The 22,953-nt window shown below is 43.5% G+C and overlaps 1 protein-coding gene across 4 annotated transcripts in view; it reads right to left on the bottom strand.

Annotated features, from left to right (window-relative positions):
* LOC118377175 (protein-tyrosine kinase 2-beta-like) overlaps positions 1 to 22,953 on the bottom strand; it is an 81,152-nt gene that overhangs the window by 36,363 nt on the left and 21,836 nt on the right. For 3 of the 4 annotated variants that reach the window (XM_052524436.1, XM_052524435.1, XM_052524437.1), the window contains exons 9-19: positions 22,662 to 22,761; positions 21,816 to 21,890; positions 10,723 to 10,824; positions 9,676 to 9,793; positions 9,477 to 9,516; positions 7,024 to 7,061; positions 6,809 to 6,850; positions 4,919 to 5,016; positions 4,712 to 4,793; positions 1,300 to 1,400; positions 5 to 120 (exon numbers count right to left, since the gene is read on the bottom strand). In XM_052524436.1, coding sequence (XP_052380396.1) covers positions 5 to 120; positions 1,300 to 1,400; positions 4,712 to 4,793; positions 4,919 to 5,016; positions 6,809 to 6,850; positions 7,024 to 7,061; positions 9,477 to 9,516; positions 9,676 to 9,793; positions 10,723 to 10,824; positions 21,816 to 21,890; positions 22,662 to 22,761 — 912 coding nt within the window. The remainder of the gene's footprint in view (positions 1 to 4; positions 121 to 1,299; positions 1,401 to 4,711; positions 4,794 to 4,918; positions 5,017 to 6,808; positions 6,851 to 7,023; positions 7,062 to 9,476; positions 9,517 to 9,675; positions 9,794 to 10,722; positions 10,825 to 21,815; positions 21,891 to 22,661; positions 22,762 to 22,953) is intronic. The other variant, XM_052524438.1, reaches the window with a different exon arrangement.

Genomic DNA, 22,953 nt, shown 5'->3' with positions numbered 1-22,953 from the left:
CTACCTGTGCACCATGTTGATTCCTTCCAGGTAGACCAGAGCTTTACAGATCTGTAGGCTGAATAGGACCAGCGTTATGTTGGTCAGCTTGTGCTTGTTCTCTTCTAGGTATTTGCCCAGCTGGAAGACAGATGGAACAGAATGATAGGGCAGCTAGCAGCTAGCAGGCAGGAGAATCTGGTAGAGAAGCGCCTGGAGAGTCACTGGTTTGAATCCCAGTTCTGACAGGAGAAATTGTGCTATAAGTCAAGTGTAACTGTGTTTCCAAGTTCATTTTGGCTACTGTTGTCTCACTTAGCCACACTGGTAAAGCTCCATGACGATTCACACATCATGGCTAAAATCATAGCATTATGGCTTGCATTATGGCTAACAACATAGCATCATGGCTAGCAACATAACGTCATGGCTAAAAACATAGCATTATAGCTAACAACATAGCGCCATGGCTAACAACATAGCGCCATGGCTAGCAACATAACGTCATGGCTAAAAACATAGCATTATAGCTAACAACATAGCGCCATGGCTAACAACATAGCGCCATGGCTAACAACATAGCGTCATGGCTAACAACATAACGTCATGGCTAACAACATAGCGTCATGGCTAACAACATAGCATCATGGCTAACAACATAACGCCATGGCTAACAACATAGCGTCATGGCTAACAACATAACGTCATGGCTAACAGCATAGCATAATGGCTAACAACATAGGATGCATTCATTAATTCACACTGGAGTGCCAGAGAGCTTTTCGCTGTAGGAGCGTTCAGAGGTCACACTGGATGCTCTGGCCCGAGGAGTAGGGTTGATCTGAGCATTCTGACCTCACAATTGCAGTCAAGCACCCAAGCTAACAGGCTAAAGTTAGCTCGCTTGCTGGCTACTTCCATACATAAATGAAAGAACACCTCACTCTGACCCTTTTACTCGCCCTAGCAGAGCTGGTTAGGCTGTTTTCATGTTATCCAGAGCGTTGGTGACTGTAACTGTGCTGCTGGCAACAATTTAATTACACTTTTTATGCCGACTTTTACTCACACCGGTCATATTCAACGGGTGTTGAGCGTTTGTAAATTCATAACTTATTCTGCAATCTGGCACACTCAGAAATCGGATTAGATAGCCAGAGCGAATTTACAAACGCACCCATGTGTCATGGCTAACAACATAACATTATGGCTAACAACATAGCGTCATGAATAACAACATAGCATTATGGCTAACAACATAGCATTATGGCTAACAACATAGCGTCATGGCTAACAACATAGTATGGCTGTGGTTCTCACCTCTCCATACTGGTATAACTCCATGACAATCCACACTGGGTCTTCCTCTATGACACCGATCAGACTGACGATGTGGGGGTGTTTCAGGTTCTTCATGATCACTGGAGAATGGACCGGTTTAACCATACAACTTTTTTTCCTTACATTTTTGATATGAAGGTTACATTAGGAGAGGGATACACAGGGGCGCAACCTTCACAGTGTACGGGGGGGACATGTAACTGTAACAGTATAATTTTAAACCGTCCCCTCGCCCATACCCGGGCGCGAACCAGGGACCTTCTGCGCACAACGACAACAGTCACCCTCGATCAGACTGCTCCACAAAGCCGCGGCTCTTGCAGAGCAAGGGGAACTACTACTTCAAGGTCTCAGAGCAAGTGACGTAACCGATTGAAACGCTACTTAGCGCACACCGCTAACTAAGCTAGCCGTTTCACATCCGTTACACTCACCCCCCCTGACCTTCCTTTTTCCGCAGCAACCAGTAATCCGGGTCAACAGCATCAATGTAACAGTATAATTTTAAACCGTCCCCTCCCCATACCCGGGCGCGAACCAGGGACCTTTTGATATCACCCACGAAGGTCACTCCACAAAGGAGAGCAAGGGGAACTACTACCTCACGGTCTCAGAGCAAGTGACGTAACCGATTGAAACGCTACTTAGCGCACACCGCTAACTAAGCTAGCCGTTTCACATCCGTTACATAACCCCCCCACACACATTTTGAAATTGAATTTTTGTCCCCCCTCCCCAGTTTTATCATTGGAATGTGGTACAAGGCAAGGGTGTGCTTCAGGACCATGCGGACGCCTCAGAGTGATCGGGTAGGCTGTTTGGAGTGTTAATTCGACTGGATACAAAAATTATAATAATACTTACATACTAATAGTATGTATTTTTTTAATTGTTATCTTTATTTAACTAGGCAAGTCAGTTAAGAACAAATTCTTATTTTCAATGACAGCCTAGGAACAGTGGGTTTAACTGCCTTGTTCAGGGGCAGAACGACAGGTCGGGGGGTTTGAACCTGCAACCTTCCAGTTACTAGTCCAACACTCTAACCACTAGGCTACCACAGCAGAGTTGTTTCTGATTGGTCAGAAGGGCATTCTAGAATGTACATTAAAACCAGATATCGGGACAGTTGGGAAAAGATATCGGTACAGTTGGGAAAAGATATCGGTACAGTTGGGAAAAGATATCGGGACAGTTGGGAAAAGATATCAGTTGGGAAAATAATTCGGGACAGTTGGGAAAAGATATCAGTTGGGAAAAGATATCAGTTGGGAAAAGATATCGGGACAGTTGGGAAAAGATATCAGTTGGGAAAAGATTTCGGGACAGTTGGGAAAAGATATCAGTTGGGAAAAGATATCGGGACAGTTGGGAAAAGATATCAGTTGGGAAAAGATATCGGGACAGTTGGGAAAAGATTTCGGGACAGTTTGGAAAAGATATCGGGACAGTTTGGAAAAGATATCAGTTGGGAAAAGATATCGGGACAGTTGGGAAAAGATATCGGGACAGTTGGGAAAAGATATCAGTTGGGAAAAGATTTCGGGACAGTTGGGAAAAGATATCGGGACAGTTGGGAAAAGATATCAGTTGGGAAAAGATATCGGGACAGTTGGGAAAAGATATCGTTGGGAAAGTATGGGAAAAAGATTCGGGACAGTTTGGAAAAGATATCAGTTGGGAAAAGATATCGGGACAGTTGGGAAAAGATTCCGGGACAGTTTGGAAAAGATATCAGTTGGGAAAAGATATCGGGACAGTTGGGAAAAGATATCGGGACAGTTGGGAAAAGATTCCAGGACAGGTTGGAAAAGATATCGGGACAGTTTGGAAAAGATATCAGTTGGGAAAAGATATCGGGACAGTTGGGAAAAGATTTCGGGACAGGTATGAAAAGATATCGGGACAGTTGGGAAAAGATTTCGGGACAGTTGGGAAAAGATATCGGGACAGTTGGGAAAAGATTTCGGGACAGTTGGGAAAAGATATCGGGACACCTAGCAATCATGACGCAATATGCACCTACACATGCAGACTGTACTTTGTACAAAGTAACAGAAAGATAAACCAACAACCACTCAAACAGAAATAGGATACATTGTAAACACAGGTCCAATGAGGAAAAGCTTAGCTAGCATTGATTTGTTTTTGATGAGCATCTGATTGATGACCTAATGAGGTGAGTGATGAACATATATTGTTCCTGTCCCCTTTGCTGCTAAAGATGTCAAATCCTCCCAATTGTTTCTAGTTTCACCAGCTATTTTCAGCAACTAGTATTTTTTTTTAATTTCGCTTGTCATATTGGCAGGTTGGCTAGAAACAAACTATTTAGCTAGCTTCTAGCCTAGTGTTTGATATACTATGCAATCTCCTTGTAATGAACAGTGTTGAGTGTCCTGACGAGAAGGAAAACTTTCCTAGCTGTGCCAGGCAAATATCTGGCATCATCAGCTAATTGTTATGGATGTAGTCCACATGAACGACAATAGAAAAGATCTTCAACAAATGCAAATGCAGCTACTTTGCTGTTATTCTGGCTGCAGATGTCGTGACTGTGTTAGCTAGTTGGCCTCCTAACAAGCAAGGGACAAGAACATTGCCAGAGAGCATGGCTATGGAACATACAGGACAAACAACTGGGTCCATAAATATATCTCTAGCAAACCATTATTTATACCTGTCACGTCCTGACCATAGAAAGCCTGTATTTTCTATGGTAGAGTAGGTCAGGGCGTGACTGGGGGTTGTTCTAGTTTATATTTTCTATGTGGGGTTCTAGGTTTGATTTTCTATGTTGGTGATTTGTATGATTCCCAATTAGAGGCAGCTGGTTATCATTGTCTCGAATTGGGGATCATACTTAAGTAGCATTTTTCTCACCTGTGGGTTATGGGATATTGTTTATGTTTAGTTGCCTGTTGGCACTGCATTGGCGTCACGGTTCGTTTATTCTTTATTTGTTTTGTATTTAGTTAAGTTTCATTTTATTCATTAAAAGTATGTGGAACACAAAGTACGCTCCGACCATCATTATTACGAACATCGTGACAATACCGGTAAATGTGTGCTTTAGTATTGTTTGTGGTATAAGCGGGATAAACATCTCTGTACATTACGTTGGAAAAATGAACTCTGCAAACTCGGCTCCGCCTCGTCCCGGTGCACAGGTGCGTCAAACTATTTTTAAACCACATCAGGAGACCACTTTTGAGGTCTACAAAAAAAATGTAATAAATTACACCACTGGTGCCAATATATATAAGCAGTGTTCCATTTTTACAGTCTTTGGTATGACGTGGCCGGGGATCCCAACTTTTCAATCTCAGGGCGGACACTCTAACCACAAGGATAGTGAGTTGGTGAAGTGTGATCAGTATTTGCTCCGTACCTGCTTCACTCATGAACTTCTCCATGATGTCAGGTGAACAATCTTTACAGGTCTTCACCGCCACGCTGAGCCTCTCCCCATTCTGGTTCACAAACACAGAGACCAGACACACACCACACAAACAGTGAGATCAATATTGTGTTTAGTTAGACCCATTTGAGGTGTTAGAATTGACTGTATGAGTCGGGTGTCAGGAGACAGACTTGCCGATTTCTTGTACATTCCTTCATAGACCTCCCCGAAAAAACCCTCGCCAAGTATCCGTCCCAGAACAATGTCATCTCTGTCGATTCCATACTTCACCACTGGAACCAAGCATACAACAACACCATGAGTAGCTGTCATGGAACTTACAACTTAGAATGTACAGTAGATCATAGAACATAGAACATACAGTAGATCATACAGTAGATCATAGAACATACAGTAGATCATAGAACATACAGTAGATCATAGAACATACAGTAGATCATAGAACATAGAACATACAGTAGATCATAGAACAGAACATACAGTAGATCATAGAAACATACAGTAGATCATAGAACATAGAACATACAGTATATCATAGAACATACAGTAGATCATAGAACATAGAACATACAGTAGATCATACAGTAGATCATAGAACATACAGTAGATCATAGAACATACAGTAGATCATAGAACAGAATATACAGTAGATCATAGAACATAACATACAGTAGATCATAGAAACATACAGTAGATCATAGAACAGAATATACAGTAGATCATAGAACATACAGTAGATCATAGAACACAGAACATACAGTTTATTATAGAACATACAGCAGATCATAGAACATACAGTAGATCATAGAACAGAACATACAGTAGAACATAGAACATACAGTAGATCATAGAACACAGAACATACAGTTTATTATAGAACATACAGTAGATCAGAGAACACAGAACATACAGTTTATTATAGAACATACAGCAGATCATAGAACATAGAACATACAGTAGATCATAGAAGGCAAATCTGAGGAAAACGCTAACAAAGTTCTATCAACACATTGCCTGTAGACCTCGAGCATCAACAACTCTCGACCATCGTTACTCTCCCTTCCGGGATGGCTACAAGGCCCTCCCCCGCCCTCCCTTTCGGCAAATCAGATCATGACTCAATCCTGCTCCTCCCTTCCTATTGGCAGAAACTCAAACAGGAAGTACCCGTGCTAAGGTCTATTCAACACAGGTCTGAACAATCGGAATCCATGCTCCCAAAGACTGTAGCCGACGTGAGTAAATCCTTTAAGCGCGTTAACCCTCGCAGGCCCAGTCGGCTGCAGGGCCAGACGGCATCCCAAGCCGCGTCCTCAAAGTATGCGCAGACCAGCTGGCTGAAGTGTTCACGGAAACATTCAATCTCTCCCTATCTCAGTCTGCTTTCCCCACTTGCTTCAAGATGTCCACCATTGTTCCTGTACCCAAGAAAGCAAAGGTAAATGAACTAAATGTATATCATGAAGTGCTTTGAGAGGCAAGTTAATCACATCACCTCACCCTTTACCAGCCACACTAGACACACTTCAATTTGCATACCGCCCCAATAGATCCGCAGACGATGCAATCATCATCGCACTGCACACTTCCCTATCCCATCTGGACAAGAGGACTACCTATGTGAGAATGATGTTCATTGCCTACAGCTCAGCGTTCAACACCTTAGTACCATCCAAGTTCATTATCAAGCTCGGGGCCCTGGATCTGAAACCCACCCTGTGCAACTGGGTCCTGGACTTCCTGACTGGCCCTCCCCCCACCAGGTGGTGAAGGTAGGAAACAACACCTCCACTACGCTGATCCTCAACACAGGGGGCCCCACAAGGGTGCATGCTAAGCCCCCTCCTGTACTCCCTGTTCACCCATGACTGCGAGGCCACGCACGCCTCCAACTCAATCATCAAGTTTGCAGGCGTTACAACTGTAGTAGGCCTGATTACCAACAATGACGAGACAGTCTACAGGGAGGAGGTGAGGGCCCTGGCAGAGTGGTGCCAGGAAAATAACCTCAACGTCAACAAAACGAAGGAGCTGATTGTGGACTTCAGGAAACGTACTACTTACCAGACCTCGGTCGTTCATCAATCTCAGCGTAGATTTCAGATCCTGACCGATAGGATATTTGATGATGTCAGTTTGTGGTCAAAAACAGATGGGTCAACTTGAGACACATTGCCCCACCCCCCCATAGGCACTGTATTGATTTGAACAAAGAGTAATAATGAATTGTGATACTCGTCAAACAAAGATGAAAGCAGTCTTGGTAGATAATAACTCACCCATGCTATATCTGAAGCAACCTGGGTTTTCCATTTGACTACAGAGGAGAATGAGAGACAGCCAGAGGAGGAGAGGAGAGACAGCCAGAGGAGGAGAGGAGAGACAGCCAGAGGAGGAGAGGCGAGACAGCCAGGGGAGGAGAGGCGAGACAGCCAGGGGAGGAGAGGCGAGACAGCCAGAGGAGGAGAGGAGAGACAGCCAGGGGAGGAGAGGCGAGACAGCCAGAGGAGGAGAGGAGAGACAGCCAGGGGAGGAGAGGCGAGACAGCCAGGGGAGGCGAGGAGAGACAGCCAGAGGAGGCGAGGAGAGACAGCCAGAGGAGGCGAGGAGAGACAGCCAGAGGAGGAGAGGAGAGACAGCCAGAGGAGGAGAGGAGAGACAGCCAGAGGAGGAGAGGCGAGACAGCCAGAGGAGGAGAGGCGAGTAGAGACAGCCAGAGGAGGAGAGGCGAGACAGCCAGAGGAGGCGAGGAGAGACAGCCAGAGGAGCGAGGAGAGACAGCCAGAGGAGGCGAGGAGAGACAGCCAGAGGAGGCGGAGAGACAGCCAGAGGAGGAGAGGAGAGACAGCCAGAGGAGGAGAGGAGAGACAGCCAGAGGAGGCGAGGAGAGACAGCCAGAGGAGAAAGAGAGACAGCCATAGGAGGAGAGGAGAGATAGCCATAGGAGGAGAGGAGCGACAGCCAGAGGAGGAGAGGAGAGACAGCCAGAGAAGGAGAGGAGAGACAGCCAGAGGAGGAGAGGAGAGACAGCCAGAGGAGGGGAGGAGAGATAGCCAGAGGAGGAGAGGAGAGACAGCCAGGGGAGGGGAGGAGAGACAGCCAGAGGAGAAAGAGAGACAGCCATAGGAGGAGAGGAGAGATAGCCAGAGGAGGAGAGGAGAGACAGCCAGAGGAGGAGAGGCGAGACAGCCAGAGGAGGCGAGGAGAGACAGCCAGAGGAGGCGAGGAGAGACAGCCAGAGGAGGCGAGGAGAGACAGCCAGAGGAGAAAGAGAGACAGCCAGAGGAGGAGAGGAGAGACAGCCAGAGGAGGGGAGGAGAGATAGCCAGAGGAGGAGAGGAGAGACAGCCAGAGGAGGAGAGGAGAGACACCCAGAGTAGGCGAGGAGAGACAGCCAGAGTGGGAGGAGAAACAGCCAGAGTGGGAGGAGAGACAGCCAGAGTGGGAGGAGAGACAGCCAGAGGAGGGGAGGAGAGACAGCCAGAGGAGGGGAGGAGAGATAGCCAGAGGAGGAGAGGAGAGACAGCCAGAGTAGGCGAGGAGAGACAGCCAGAGGGGGAGGAGAGACAGCCAGAGTGGGAGGAGAGACAGCCAGAGGAGGGGAGAAGAGACAGCCAGAGGAGGGGAGGAGAGACAGCCAGAGGAGGGGAGGAGAGATAGCCAGAGGAGGAGAGGAGAGACAGCCAGAGGAGGAGAGGAGAGACAGCCAGAGGAGGGGAGGAGAGATAGCCAGAGGAGGAGAGGAGAGACAGCCAGAGGAGGAGAGGAGAGACAGCCAGAGTAGGCGAGGAGAGACAGCCAGAGTGGGAGGAGAGACAGCCAGAGTGGGAGGAGAGACAGCCAGAGATGGGAGGAGAGACAGCCAGAGGAGGGGAGGAGAGACAGCCAGAGGAGGGGAGGAGAGACAGCCAGAGGAGGAGAGGAGAGACAGCCAGAGTAGGCGAGGAGAGACAGCCAGAGTGGGAGGAGAGACAGCCAGAGTGGGAGGAGAGACAGCCAGAGGAGGGGAGAAGAGACAGCCAGAGGAGGGGAGGAGAGACAGCCAGAGGAGGGGAGGAGAGACAGCCAGAGTGGGAGGAGAGACAGCCAGAGGAGGGGAGGAGAGACAGCCAGAGTGGGAGGAGAGACAGCCAGAGTGGGAGGAGAGACAGCCAGAGTGGGAGGAGAGACAGCCAGAGGAGGGGAGAAGAGACAGCCAGAGTGGAGGAGAGACAGCCAGAGTGGAGGAGAGACAGCCAGAGGAGGCGAGGAGAGACAGCCAGAGTGGAGGAGAGACAGCCAGAGTGGAGGAGAGACAGCCAGAGTGGAGGAGAGACAGCCAGAGTGGAGGAGAGACAGCCAGAGGAGGGGAAGAGAGACAGCCAGAGGAGGGGAGGAGAGACAGCCAGAGTGGAGGAGAGACAGCCAGAGGAGGGGAAGAGAGACAGCCAGAGTGGGAGGAGACACAGCCAGAGAGGGATAGGAGAGATAGCCAGAGGAGGCGAGGAGAGACAGCCAGAGGAGGAGAGGATCATCAATCCTGGGTTTATAGTTCCTCAATGCACCAGGCACACTGTTACAATAACACTTCCTGTCTCGTTGATAAAACACTCCGAAAGACTCACTTTTCACTTGAGCTTACATCCGATGTTCCAACAACTACTCTTCAATATGTACAGTTCAGTTTCAGCATAGTGATTTGTTATAGAAAAAAAAAAGCCCCAAAATATTAAGCTTTGTTCAATCCACTCACTTTGTGGGCAGATCTGGAAGGGAACATCGTAGATTGGCGTCTATGGGGTCACGACAAAAACATGGTGTTACTTCACATTGGTTCAATTGGACGAGAAACGAGAAAATGAGGAAACCGAAGTTGTGATGCACTCTTTCAGTGTTTCCCCTAACCATTATATAGACGGGGTGAACTTCCTGATTCCCCCCCCCCCTTTTACCTTTGTTAGGTCTGACGATGAACGACTCGTCAGTGGCGTGCTCCAAACGACAGTAACCATCAATAAGGTCCACCATGTTCTCTGCCATCGCAAACTTAGTCACGTTGATAGACAGAGGCTGACGAAGAAGATTACAAACCATTCACATTACTGACCATTACAAATCACATTACAAAACACTATAATGTCAAAGGGGTCATAGACCTATAGGCCTTTCAGGGCAGAATATTACTTAAGATGCAGGCATTTTACTCAACTATCACGTCAATAAAAATATTGCGTGTTTTTTTGTTGTTGTTGATGATACACACACAGATCTCAAGTTATGACTCAGGGCAGATCCTAGATCAGGTTTAAATAACTACGTATTATGATCTAAAGGCAATACTGATCCTAGATCAGGTTTAAATAACTACGTATTATGATCTGAAGGCAATACAGATCCTAGATCAGGTTTAAATAACTACGTATTATGATCTAAAGGCAATACTGATCCTAGATCAGGTTTAAATAACTACGTATTATGATCTAAAGGCAATACTGATCCTAGATCAGGTTTAAATAACTACGTATTATGATCTAAAGGCAATACTGATCCTAGATCAGGTTTAAATAACTACGTATTATGATCTAAAGGCAATACTGATCCTAGATCAGGTTTAAATAACTACGTATTATGATCTAAAGGCAATACTGATCCTAGATCAGGTTTAAATAACTACGTATTATGATCTAAAGGCAATACTGATCCTAGATCAGGTGTAAATAACTATGTATTATGATCTAAAGGCTAAATTGATCCTAGATCAGGTGTAAATAACTATGTATTATGATCTAAAGGCAATACTGATCCTAGACCAGGTTTAAATAACTACGTATTATGATCTAAAGGCAATACTGATCCTAGATCAGGTTTAAATAACTATGTATTATGATCTAAAGGCAATACTGATCCTAGATCAGGTGTAAATAATGGGTCCAGGCCTCACTGTGTCCTGATTTAAGCAGTGCTAATAAAGTTTTTTTCTATATTTTGTAAATGTGTACCTGTCTGGCTCCGTCTATGTCCAGATTGAGGAGGGCTTTGTTGTCACTCTGAGATAAACACTTGATGCTCTTGATCTGTTTGAAGTTCGCTAGACACACAGGCTGGGGGTATAAGAGAGAAACAATTAGCTGATACACTTAATAAAAGCCTCGGGTGCCGTTGCCGTGTAGACACTGACCTTGGGTCAGTTTAGCATTTTCCCCACTAATGGTTAGGGTAAGTATTGGGGGAGTGGAAGCTGATCCTAGATCTGTCCCTAAGGGAAACTTCACCCTGGAGCCCACACAGGCAGGGGATGGGCCAGATGGGGATGAGGAAGAGATAGGGAGGGATGTGTTACCTCTCCAAAGAGAGACACCCGTGCAGCTGGCGGCAGGGTAGCCTAGTGGTTAGAGCGTTGGACTAGTAACCGGAAGGTTGCAAGTTCAAATCCCTGCGCTGACAAGGTACAAATCTGTTGTTCTGCCCCTGAACAGGCAGTTAACCCACTGTTCCTAGACCAGTTAACCCACTGTTCCTAGACCAGTTAACCCACTGTTCCTAGACCAGTTAACCCACTGTTCCCAGGCCATCATTGAAAATAAGAATTTGTTCAGTCAGTTCTTAACTGACTTGCCTAAAGGTTAAAAAAATGAGGAATGTTCCTTCTTTAGTTTTTTTGTAGAAGGATATAAACGTGTAGGCTGAAAATACCCTCACATATATACACAGTTGAAGTCCGTTAGTTTACATAAACATAATGCTTCGTATTCAGGACAAGAAGTTAATTGTTTTGCATGATGACTTTAGTACCTTGTTGCAAACAGGATGCGTGTTGTTGGAATATTTGTATTCAGTACAGACTTCCTCCTTTTCACTCTGTCGATTTGGTCCCGAACTGTTTTAAAGTCACCATTGGCCCCATTTTGGGGTATTTTAAATTCAGGCTAACACAACCATTTGGAAAAAGTAAGTGGTAGTAGTAGTAAATACTTTCTGAATGTATCTCCTATGGAAGAAGTGGTGATTTTAGTGTCTATGCACAGTTGAAGTCGGAAGTTTACATACACCTGAGCCAAATACATTTAAACACAGTTTTTCACAATTCCTGACATTTAATCCTAGTAACAATTCCCTGTCTTAGGTCAGTTAGGATCACCACTTTATTTTAAGAATGTGAAATGTCAGAATAATAGTAGAGAGAATTATTTATTTCAGATTGTATTTCATTCATCACATTCCCAGTGGGTCAGAAGTTTACATACACTCAATTAGTATTTGGTAGTATTGCCTTTAAATTGTTTAACTTGAGTCAAACGTTTCAGGTAACCTTCCACAAGCTTCCCACAATAAGTTGGGTGAATTTTGGCCCATTCCTCCTGACAGAGCTGGTGTAACTGAGTCAGGTTTGTAGGCCTCCTTGCTCGCACACGCTTTTTCAGTTCTGTTCACACATAGGATTGAGGATTGAGGTAAGGGCTTTGTGATGGCCACTCCAATACCTTGACATTGCTGTCCTTAAGCCATTTTGCCACAACTTTGGAAGTATACTTGGGGTCATTGTCCATTTGGAAGACCCATTTGCGACCAAGATTTAACTTCCTAACTGATGTCTTGTTGCTTCAATATATCCACACAATTCCCCTCATGATGTCATCTGTTTTGTGAAGTGCAACAGTCCCTCCTGCAGCAAAGCACCCCCACAGCATGATGCTGACACCCCCACAACATGATGCTGACACCCCTGTGCTTCACAGTTGGGATGGTGTTCTTCAGCTTGTAAAAAAAGGGGGAAGCCTTTTTCCTACAAACATAACAATGGTCATTATGGCCAAACAGTTCTATTTTTGTTTCATCAGACCAGAGGACATTTCTCCAAAAAGTACCATCTTTGTCCCCATGTGCAGTTGCAAACCATAGTCTGGCTTTTTAATGGCGGTTTTGGAGCAGTGGCTTCTTCCTTGCTGAGCGGTCTTTCAGGTTATATCGATATAGGACTCGTTTGACTGTGGATATAGATACTTTTGTACCTGTTTACAGCATCTTTTGGAAATTGCTCCCAAGGATGATCCAGACTTGTGGAGGTCTACAATTTTATTTCTGAGGTCTTGGCTGATTTCTTTAGATTTTCTCATGATGTCAAGCAAAGAGGCACGGAGTTTGAAGGTAGGCCTTGAAATACATCCACAGGTACACCTCCAATTGACTCAAATGATGTCAATTAGCCTATCAGAAGCTTCTAAAGCCATGAAATAATTTTCTGGAATTTTCCAAGCTGTGTAAAGGCACAGTCAACTTAGTGTATGTAAACTTCTGACCCACTGGAATTGTGATACAATGAATTATAAGTGAAATAATCTGTTAGTAAACCATTTTTGGAAAAATTACTTGTGTCACGCACAAAGTAGGTGTCCTTAACGGACTTGCCAAAACTATAGTTTGTTAACAAGCAATTTGTGGAGTGGTTGAAAAACGTGTTTTAATGACTCCAACCTAAGTGCTAAATTAGGTAAGTATTGGGAAGGCAGGTTAGATAGGAGAGGGGACTTTCTTTGCTTTGGTTCCGTCCAACCCCTTTTCCCCATATTACCGTGTAAAGGAATAAAGTCCTTGTAAACGGTACCACATTCTGTCTGTTGTCATCCTTACTCACGCCTACAGTCCAGACCTTTATCACTTCACAGAGAGTTTAGTTGTAGCAGGGTGTTGCGTTCCCTCTTCATAGAGGCGTACGTAACACTAAACTTCCAACTTCAACTGTAGTTATTTTTATTCGATTTGCATGTTTCCCACACAGCTCCTTCTGCTGCGATCTGATTGGGATTACAGAGGAGGATTACAGAGGAGGATTACAGAGGATTATAGAGGAGGATTACAGAGGATTACAGAGGAGGATTACAGAGGAGGATTACAGAGGATTATAGAGGTGGATTACAGAGGATTACAGAGGAGGATTACAGAGGAGGATTACAGAGGAGGATTATAGAGGAGGATTACAGAGGATTATAGAGGTGGATTACAGAGGATTACAGAGGAGGATTACAGAGGATTATAGAGGTGGATTACAGAGGATTACAGAGGAGGATTACAGAGGAGGATTACAGAGGATTATAGAGGTGGATTACAGAGGATTACAGAGGAGGATTACAGAGGTGGATTATAGAGGAGGATTACAGAGGATTATAGAGGTGGATTACAGAGGATTACAGAGGAGGATTATTGAGGAGGATTATAGAGGTGGATTATAGAGGATTATAGAGGAGGATTACAGAGGATTATAGAGGCGGATTACAGAGGAGGATTATTGAGAAGGAGTATAGAGGAGGATTACAGAGGATTATAGAGGTGGATTACAGAGGATTATAGAGGAGGATTATAGAGGAGGATTACAGAGGATTATAGAGGTGGATTACAGAGGATTATAGAGGAGGATTATTGAGGAGGATTATTGAGGAGGATTATAGAGGAGGATTACAGAGGATTACAGAGGAGGATTACAGAGGAGGATTACAGAGGAGGATTACAGAGGAGGATTACTGAGGAGGATTATTGAGGAGGAGTAGAGGAGGATTACAGAGGATTATAGAGGTGGATTACAGAGGATTATAGAGGAGGATTATAGAGGAGGATTATTGAGGAGGATTATAGAGGAGGATTATAGAGGAGGATTATTGAGGAGGATTATAGAGGAGGATTACAGAGGATTACAGAGGATTATTACAGAGGAGGATTACAGAGGAGGATTACAGAGGAGGATTACAGAGGAGGATTCAGCACCCAACCTGGGACAGGAACAACATGAGAATCTCGGTCAGAAAGCATTCATGATAATGAAATGAAAATGATGAAATGGCAACATATACAGTGCCTTCGGAAAGAAATCAGAGGAGGATTATTGAGGATTATAGAGGTGGATTACAGAGGATTATAGAGGTGGATTACAGAGGATTACAGAGGAGGATTATAGAGGAGGATTATAGAGGAGTATTATAGAGGAGGATTACAGAGGAGGATTACAGAGGATTATAGAGGTGGATTATAGAGGAGGATTATAGAGGAGGATTATAGAGGTGGATTACAGAGGATTATAGAGGTGGATTATAGAGGAGGATTATAGAGGTGGATTATAGAGGAGGATTATAGAGGAGGATTAATGAGGAGGATTATTGAGGAGGATTATTGAGGAGGATTATAGAGGAAGATCACAGAGGATTATAGAGGTGGATTATAGAGGAGGATTATAGAGGAGGATTATAGAGGTGGATTACAGAGGATTATAGAGGTGGATTATAGAGGAGGATTATAGAGGTGGATTATATAGGAGGATTATAGAGGAGGATTATTGAGGAGGATTATTGAGGAGGATTATTGAGGAGGATTATAGAGGAAGATCACAGAGGATTATATAGAGGCGGATTATAGAGGATTATAGAGGTGGATTATAGAGGAGGATTATAGAGGAGGATTATAGAGGAGGATTATAGAGGTGGATTATAGAGAATGATTACAGAGGAGGATTACAGAGGAGGATTATAGAGGATTATAGAGGAGGATTATAGAGGTGAATTATAGAGGAGGATTACAGAGGAGGATTATAGAGGAGGATTACAGAGGAGGATTATAGAGGATTATAGAGGCGGATTATAGAGGCAGATTATAGAGGAGGATTATAGAGGAGGATTATAGAGGAGGATTACAGAGGAGGATTACAGAGGAGGATTACAGAGGAGGATTACAGAGGATTATAGAGGTGGATTAGAGGATTACAGAGGATTATTGAGGAGGAGTATAGAGGAGGATTACAGAGGATTATAGAGGTGGATTACAGAAGATTATAGAGGAGGATTATAGAGGAGGATTATTGAGGAGGATTATAGAGGAGGATTACAGAGGAGGATTACAGAGGAGGATTCCAGAGGAGGATTACAGAGGAGGATTACAGAGGAGGATTACAGAGGAGGAATATAGAGGAGGATTACAGAGGAGGATTCAGCACCCAACCTGGGACAGGAACAACATGAGAATCTCGGTCAGAAAGCATTCATGATAATGAAATGAAAATGATGAAATGGCAACATATACAGTGCCTTCGGAAAGAAATCAGACCCCTTGAGGTTTTCAACATTTTGTTACATTACAGCCTTATTCTAAAATGGAATAGATATTCTTAAAAAAATCATCAATCTGCACTCAATACCCCATAGTGACAAAGCAGAAACAGGTTTATATATATTTTTTCAAATGTGTGTATAAATATATATATAAAATATAAAAAATATATATAAAAAATACCTTATTTACATAAGTATTCAAACCCTTTACCAAGAGAGAAATTGAGCTCAGGTGCATCCTGTTTCCATTGATCTTCCTTGAGATGTTTCTACAACTTGATTGGAGTTCAGCTGTGGTGAATTAAATTGATGGGACATGATTTGGAAAGGCACACACCTCTCTATATAAGGTCCAACACTTGACAGTGCATGTCAGAGCAAAAACCAAGCCATGAAGTCAAAGGAATTGTCCTTAAAGCTCCAAGACAGGATTGTGTCGAGTCACAGATCTGGGGAAGGGTACCAAAACATTTCTGCAGCATTGAAGGTCCCCAAGAACACATTGGCCTCCATAATTCTTCAAATAGAAGAAGTTTGGAACCACCAAGACTCTTCCTAGAGCTGGCCGCCCCGCCAAACTGACCAATCGGGGAAGGCTCCTTGGTCAGGGAGGTGACCAAGAACCCGATGATCACTCTGACAGAGCTCTAGAGTTCCTCTGTGGAGATGAGAGAACTTTCCAGAACGACAGCACTCCACCAATCAGTTCTTTATAGTAGAGTGGCTTCTGTCTGGCCTGATTGGTGGAGTGCTGTTGTTCTGGAAAGTAAAAAGACACATGACAGCCCGCTTGAAGTTTGCCAAAAGGCACCTAAAGACTCGCAGACCATGAGAAACAAGATTCTCTGGTCAAATAAAGCCAAGATTGAACTCTTTGGCCTGAATGCCAAGCGTCACGCCTGGAGGAAACCTGACACCAACTCTATGGTGAAGCATGGTGGTGGCAGCATCATGCTGTGGGGATGTTTTTCAGCAGCAGGGACTGGGAGACCAGTCAGGATCGAGGCAAAGATGAACGGAGCAAAGTACAGAGAGATCCTTGATGAAAACCTGCTCCAGAGCGCTCAGGACCTCAGACTGGGGCGAAGGATCACCTTCCAACAGGACAACGACCCTAAGTACACAGCCAAGACAACTCAGGAGAGGCTCCAGGACAAGTCTCTGAATGTCTTTGATTGGCCCAGCCAGAGCCCGGACTTGAACCCGATTGAACATTTCTGGACAGACCTGAAAATAGTTGTGCGGCAACGCTCCCCATCCAACCTGACAGAGATTGAGAGGATCTGCAGAGGAGAATGGGAGAAACCCCCCAAATAGAGGTGTGCCAAGCTTGTAGCATCATACCTAAGAAGACTTGAGGCTGTAATCGCTGCCAAAGGTGCTTCAACAAAGTACTGAGTAAAGGGTCTGAATACTTATGTAAATGTGATATTTCATGTTTTTATTTTTATAAATATTATACTTGTGTAAATGGGATGTTTGTTTTTTATTTTTAATACATTTATGGGGTAAAAAACAATTTAATCCATTTTAGAATAAGAGTGTAACATAACAAAATGTAGAAAATTCAAGAGGTCCGAATACTTTCCGAATGCAGTGTAAACAGTTAACACCACTGAGTCTTTCTGGGTTAGTGTAAACAGTGAACACCACTGAGTCTTTCTGGGTTAACACCAATTAATGTAAACAGTTAACACCAACTGCTGAATCTTTCTGGGTTAGTGTAAACAGTTAACATCCTGCTTACTGCTGAATCTTTCTGGGTTAGTGTAAACAGTTAACACCACTGAAGTCTTTCTGGGTTAGTGTAAACAGTTAACACCCTGCTTACTGCTGAATCTTTCTGGGTTAGTGTAAACAGTTAACACCACTGAGTCTTTCTGGGTTAGTGTAAACAGTTAACACCACTGAGTCTTTCTGGGTTAGTGTAAACAGTTAACACCACTGAACTTACTGAATCTTTCTGGGTTAGTGTAAACAGTTAACACCACTGAATCTTTCTGGGTTAGTGTAAACAGTTAACACCACTGCTGAATCTTTCTGGGTTAGTGTAAACAGTTAACACCCTGAGTCTTACTGAATCTTTCTGGGTTAGTGTAAACAGTTAACACCAACTGAAATCTTTCTGGGTTAGTGTAAACAGTTAACACCACTGAATCTTTCTGGGTTAGAAACTTTCTGGGTTAGTGTAAACAGTTAACACCACTGAATCTTTCTGGGTTAGTGTAAACAGTCAACACCACTGAATCTTTCTGGGTTAGTGTAAACAGTTAACACCAATGAATCTTTCTGGGTTAGTGTAAACAGTTAACACCAATGAGTCTTTCTGGGTTAGTGTAAACAGTTAACACCACTGAACCTTTCTGGGTTAGTGTAAACAGTTAACACCCTGCTTACTGCTGAATCTTTCTGGGTTAGTGTAAACAGTTAACACCACTGAATCTTTCTGGGTTAGTGTAAACAGTGAACACCACTGAATCGTTCTGGGTTAGTGTAAACAGTTAACACCCTGCTTACTGCTGAATCTTTCTGGGTTAGTGTAAACAGTTAACACCCTGCTTACTGCTGAATCTTTCTGGGTTAGTGTAAACAGTTAACATCCTGCTTACTGCTGAATCTTTCTGGGTTAGTGTAAACAGTTAACACCACTGAATCTTTCTGGGTTAGTGTAAACAGTTAACACCCTGCTTACTGCTGAATCTTTCTGGGTTAGTGTAAACAGTTAACATCCTGCTTACTGCTGAATCTTTCTGGGTTAGTGTAAACAGTTAACACCCTGCTTACTGCTGAATCTTTCTGGGTTAGTGTAAACAGTTAACACCCTGCTTACTGCTGAATCTTTCTGGGTTAGTGTAAACAGTTAACACTGAACCTTTCTGGGTTAGTGTAAACAGTTAACATCCTGCTTACTGCTGAGTCTTTCTGGGTTAGTGTAAACAGTTAACATCCTGCTTACTGCTGAGTCTTTCTGGGTTAGTGTAAACAGTTAACATCCTGCTTACTGCTGAGTCTTTCTGGGTTAGTGTAAACAGTTAACATCCTGCTTACTGCTGAATCTTTCTGGGTTAGTGTAAACAGTTAACATCCTGCTTACTGCTGAGTCTTTCTGGGTTAGTGTAAACAGTTAACATCCTGCTTACTGCTGAATCTTTCTGGGTTAGTGTAAACAGTTAACACCACTGAGTCTTTCTGGGTTAGTGTAAACAGTTAACATCCTGCTTACTGCTGAGTCTTTGTGGGTTAGTGTAAACAGTTAACACCAAACAGTTACACCACTGAATCTTTCTGGGTTAGTGTAAACAGTTAACACCACTGAATCTTTCTGGGTTAGTGTAAACAGTTAACATCCTGCTTACTGCTGAGTCTTTGTGGGTTAGTGTAAACAGTTAACATCCTGCTTACTGCTGAATCTTTCTGGGTTAGTGTAAACAGTTAACACCACTGAATCTTTCTGGGTTAGTGTAAACAGTTAACACCCTGCTTACTGCTGAGTCTTTCTGGGTTAGTGTAAACAGTTAACACCCTGCTTACTGCTGAATCTTTCTGGGTTAGTGTAAACAGTTAACATCCTGCTTACTGCTGAATCTTTCTGGGTTAGTGTAAACAGTTAACACCACTGAATCTTTCTGGGTTAGTGTAAACAGTTAACACCACTGAATCTTTCTGGGTTAGTGTAAACAGTTAACATCCTGCTTACTGCTGAATCTTTCTGGGTTAGTGTAAACAGTTAACACCCTGCTTACTGCTGAATCTTTCTGGGTTAGTGTAAACAGTTAACACCCTGCTTACTGCTGAATCTTTCTGGGTTAGTGTAAACAGTTAACATCCTGCTTACTGCTGAATCTTTCTGGGTTAGTGTAAACAGTTAACACCCTGCTTACTGCTGAATCTTTCTGGGTTAGTGTAAACAGTTAACACCCTGCTTACTGCTGAATCTTTCTGGGTTAGTGTAAACAGTTAACACCACTGAATCTTTCTGGGTTAGTGTAAACAGTCAACACCACTGAATCTTTCTGGGTTAGTGTAAACAGTTAACACCAATGAATCTTTCTGGGTTAGTGTAAACAGTTAACACCAATGAGTCTTTCTGGGTTAGTGTAAACAGTTAACACCACTGAACCTTTCTGGGTTAGTGTAAACAGTTAACACCCTGCTTACTGCTGAATCTTTCTGGGTTAGTGTAAACAGTTAACACCACTGAATCTTTCTGGGTTAGTGTAAACAGTGAACACCACTGAATCTTTCTGGGTTAGTGTAAACAGTTAACACCTGCTTACTGCTGAATCTTTCTGGGTTAGTGTAAACAGTTAACACCACTTCTGGGTTAGTGTAAACAGTTAACACCCTGCTTACTGAATCTTTCTGGGTTAGTGTAAACAGTTAACACCACTGAATCTTTCTGGGTTAGTGTAAACAGTTAACACCCTGCTTACTGCTGAATCTTTCTGGGTTAGTGTAAACAGTTAACACCAATGAATCTTTCTGGGTTAGTGTAAACAGTTAACACCACTGAATCTTTCTGGGTTAGTGTAAACAGTTAACACCACTGAATCTTTCTGCTGAAACAGTCTTTCTGGGTTAGTGTAAACAGTTAACACCCTGCTTACTGCACCACTGAATCTTTCTGGGTTAGTGTAAACAGTTAACATCCTGCTTACTGCTGAATCTTTCTGGGTTAGTGTAAACAGTTAACATCCTGCTTACTGAATCTTTCTGGGTTAGTGTAAACAATTAACACCACTGAATCTTTCTGGGTTAGTGTAAACAGTTAACACCCTGCTTACTGCTGAGTCTTTGTGGGTTAGTGTAAACAGTTAACATCCTGCTTACTGCTGAATCTTTCTGGGTTAGTGTAAACAGTTAACACCACTGAACCTTTCTGGGTTAGTGTAAACAGTGAACACCCTGCCTACCACTGAGTCTTTCTGGGTTAGTGTAAACAGTTAACACCCTGCTTACTGCTGAGTCTTTGTGGGTTAGTGTAAACAGTTAACACCACTGAGTCTTTGTGGGTTAGTGTAAACAGTTAACATCCTGCTTACTGCTGAATCTTTCTGGGTTAGTGTAAACAGTTAACACCACTGAACCTTTCTGGGTTAGTGTAAACAGTTAACACCACTGAACCTTTCTGGGTTAGTGTAAACAGTTAACACCCTGCTTACTGCTGAATCTTTCTGGGTTAGTGTAAACAGTGAACACCACTGAACCTTTCTGGGTTAGTGTAAACAGTGAACACCACTGAACCTTTCTGGGTTAGTGTAAACAGTGAACACCCTGCCTACCACTGAATCTTTCTGGGTTAGTGTAAACAGTTAACACCACTGAATCTTTCTGGGTTAGTGTAAACAGTGAACACCACTGAATCTTTCTGGGTTAGTGTAAACAATGAACACCCTGCCTACCACTGAATCTTTCTGGGTTAGTGTAAACAGTTAACACCACTGAATCTTTCTGGGTTAGTGTAAACAGTTAACACCACTGAATCTTTCTGGGTTAGTGTAAACAGTTAACACCACTGAATCTTTCTGGGTTAGTGTAAACAGTTAACACCAATGAATCTTTCTGGGTTAGTGTAAACAGTGAACACCCTGCCTACCACTGAATCTTTCTGGGTTAGTGTAAACAGTTAACACCACTGAATCTTTCTGGGTTAGTGTAAACAGTTAACACCAATGAATCTTTCTGGGTTAGTGTAAACAGTTAACACCAATGAATCTTTCTGGGTTAGTGTAAACAGTTAACACCCTGCTTACTGCTGAGTCTTTGTGGGTTAGTGTAAACAGTTAACATCCTGCTTACTGCTGAATCTTTCTGGGTTAGTGTAAACAGTTAACACCAATGAATCTTTCTGGGTTAGTGTAAACAGTTAACATCCTGCTTACTGCTGAATCTTTCTGGGTTAGTGTAAACAGTTAACACCACTGAATCTTTCTGGGTTAGTGTAAACAGTGAACACCACTGAATCTTTCTGGGTTAGTGTAAACAATGAACATCCTGCTTACTGCTGAGTCTTTATGGGTGCGTTGGCGAATGCCCCTGGCTCCTATCACCAGCTCTACTGACAGACTCCAGCCTTGCTGTGGACAAACAGTGGGGGTTGCAAGTTAACTTTAATTTCTTGACAAACTTCAGACTGTAATTTTAGATTCTTGTAACCCCACTAAAAAACATCAGCAGTTACAAACGAATTAGGAAAGTCCACACTTGGATATTTGCAGAGCATTTGAGATCAGGTATTTGCAGTGCATTTGAGATCAGGTATTTGCAGTGAGGTCAGGTATTTGCAGTGAGGTCAGGTATTTGCAGTGAGGTCAGGTATTTGCAGAGCATTTGAGATCAGGTATTTGCAGTGAGGTCAGGTATTTGCAGTGAGGTCAGGTATTTGCAGTAAGGTCTGGTATTTGCAGTGAGGTCAGGTATTTGCAGTGAGGTCAGGTATTTGCAGTGAGGTCAGGTATTTGCAGTGAGGTCAGGTATTTTCAGAGCATTTGAAGGCAGGTGTTTGCAGTGAGGTCAGGTATTTGCAGTGAGGTCAGGTATTTGCAGTGAGGTCTGGTATTTGCAGTGAGGTCAGGTATTTGCAGTGCATTTGAGATCAGGTATTTGCAGTGCATCTGAGATCAGGTATTTGCAGTGCATTTGAGATCAGGTATTTGCAGTGCATTTGAGATCAGGTATTTGCAGTGCATTTGAGATCAGGTATTTGCAGTGCATTTGAGATCAGGTATTTGCAGTGCATTTGAGATCAGGTATTTGCAGTGCATTTGAGATCAGGTATTTGCAGTGCATTTGAGATCAGGTATTTGCAGTGCATCCTTGTTGTCTGTAAAGCCAGCAGCAACACTCACCACCAGTTCACAAGGGTAGACCTCTTCGCCAACGGTGATGAAGTCGGTGAGTGTCTGGAAGAAGTTAACCATACACTCATCCTCCTTCAGAGTGGCGTACAGGGAGGAGAAGAAGAAGAAGAAGAAGTGAAGATTATAGAGAGGAGGGAGAAGAAGTGAAGGTTAGTAGGGAGGAGGAGAAGAAGAAGAAGTGAAGATTAGTAGGGAGGAGAAGAAGAAGAAGAAGAAGTGAAGTTTAGTAGGGAGAGAAGAATATGAAGTAAGGGTTAGGTATAGAGAAGTAAGAAGAAGA

The sequence above is a fragment of the Oncorhynchus keta genome, chromosome 8 (genome assembly GCF_023373465.1).
Source record: "Oncorhynchus keta strain PuntledgeMale-10-30-2019 chromosome 8, Oket_V2, whole genome shotgun sequence".
Lineage (NCBI taxonomy): Eukaryota > Metazoa > Chordata > Actinopteri > Salmoniformes > Salmonidae > Oncorhynchus > Oncorhynchus keta.
Note: the sequence above shows the minus strand (reverse complement) of the source record. Positions and strands in the feature narration are given on the sequence as shown.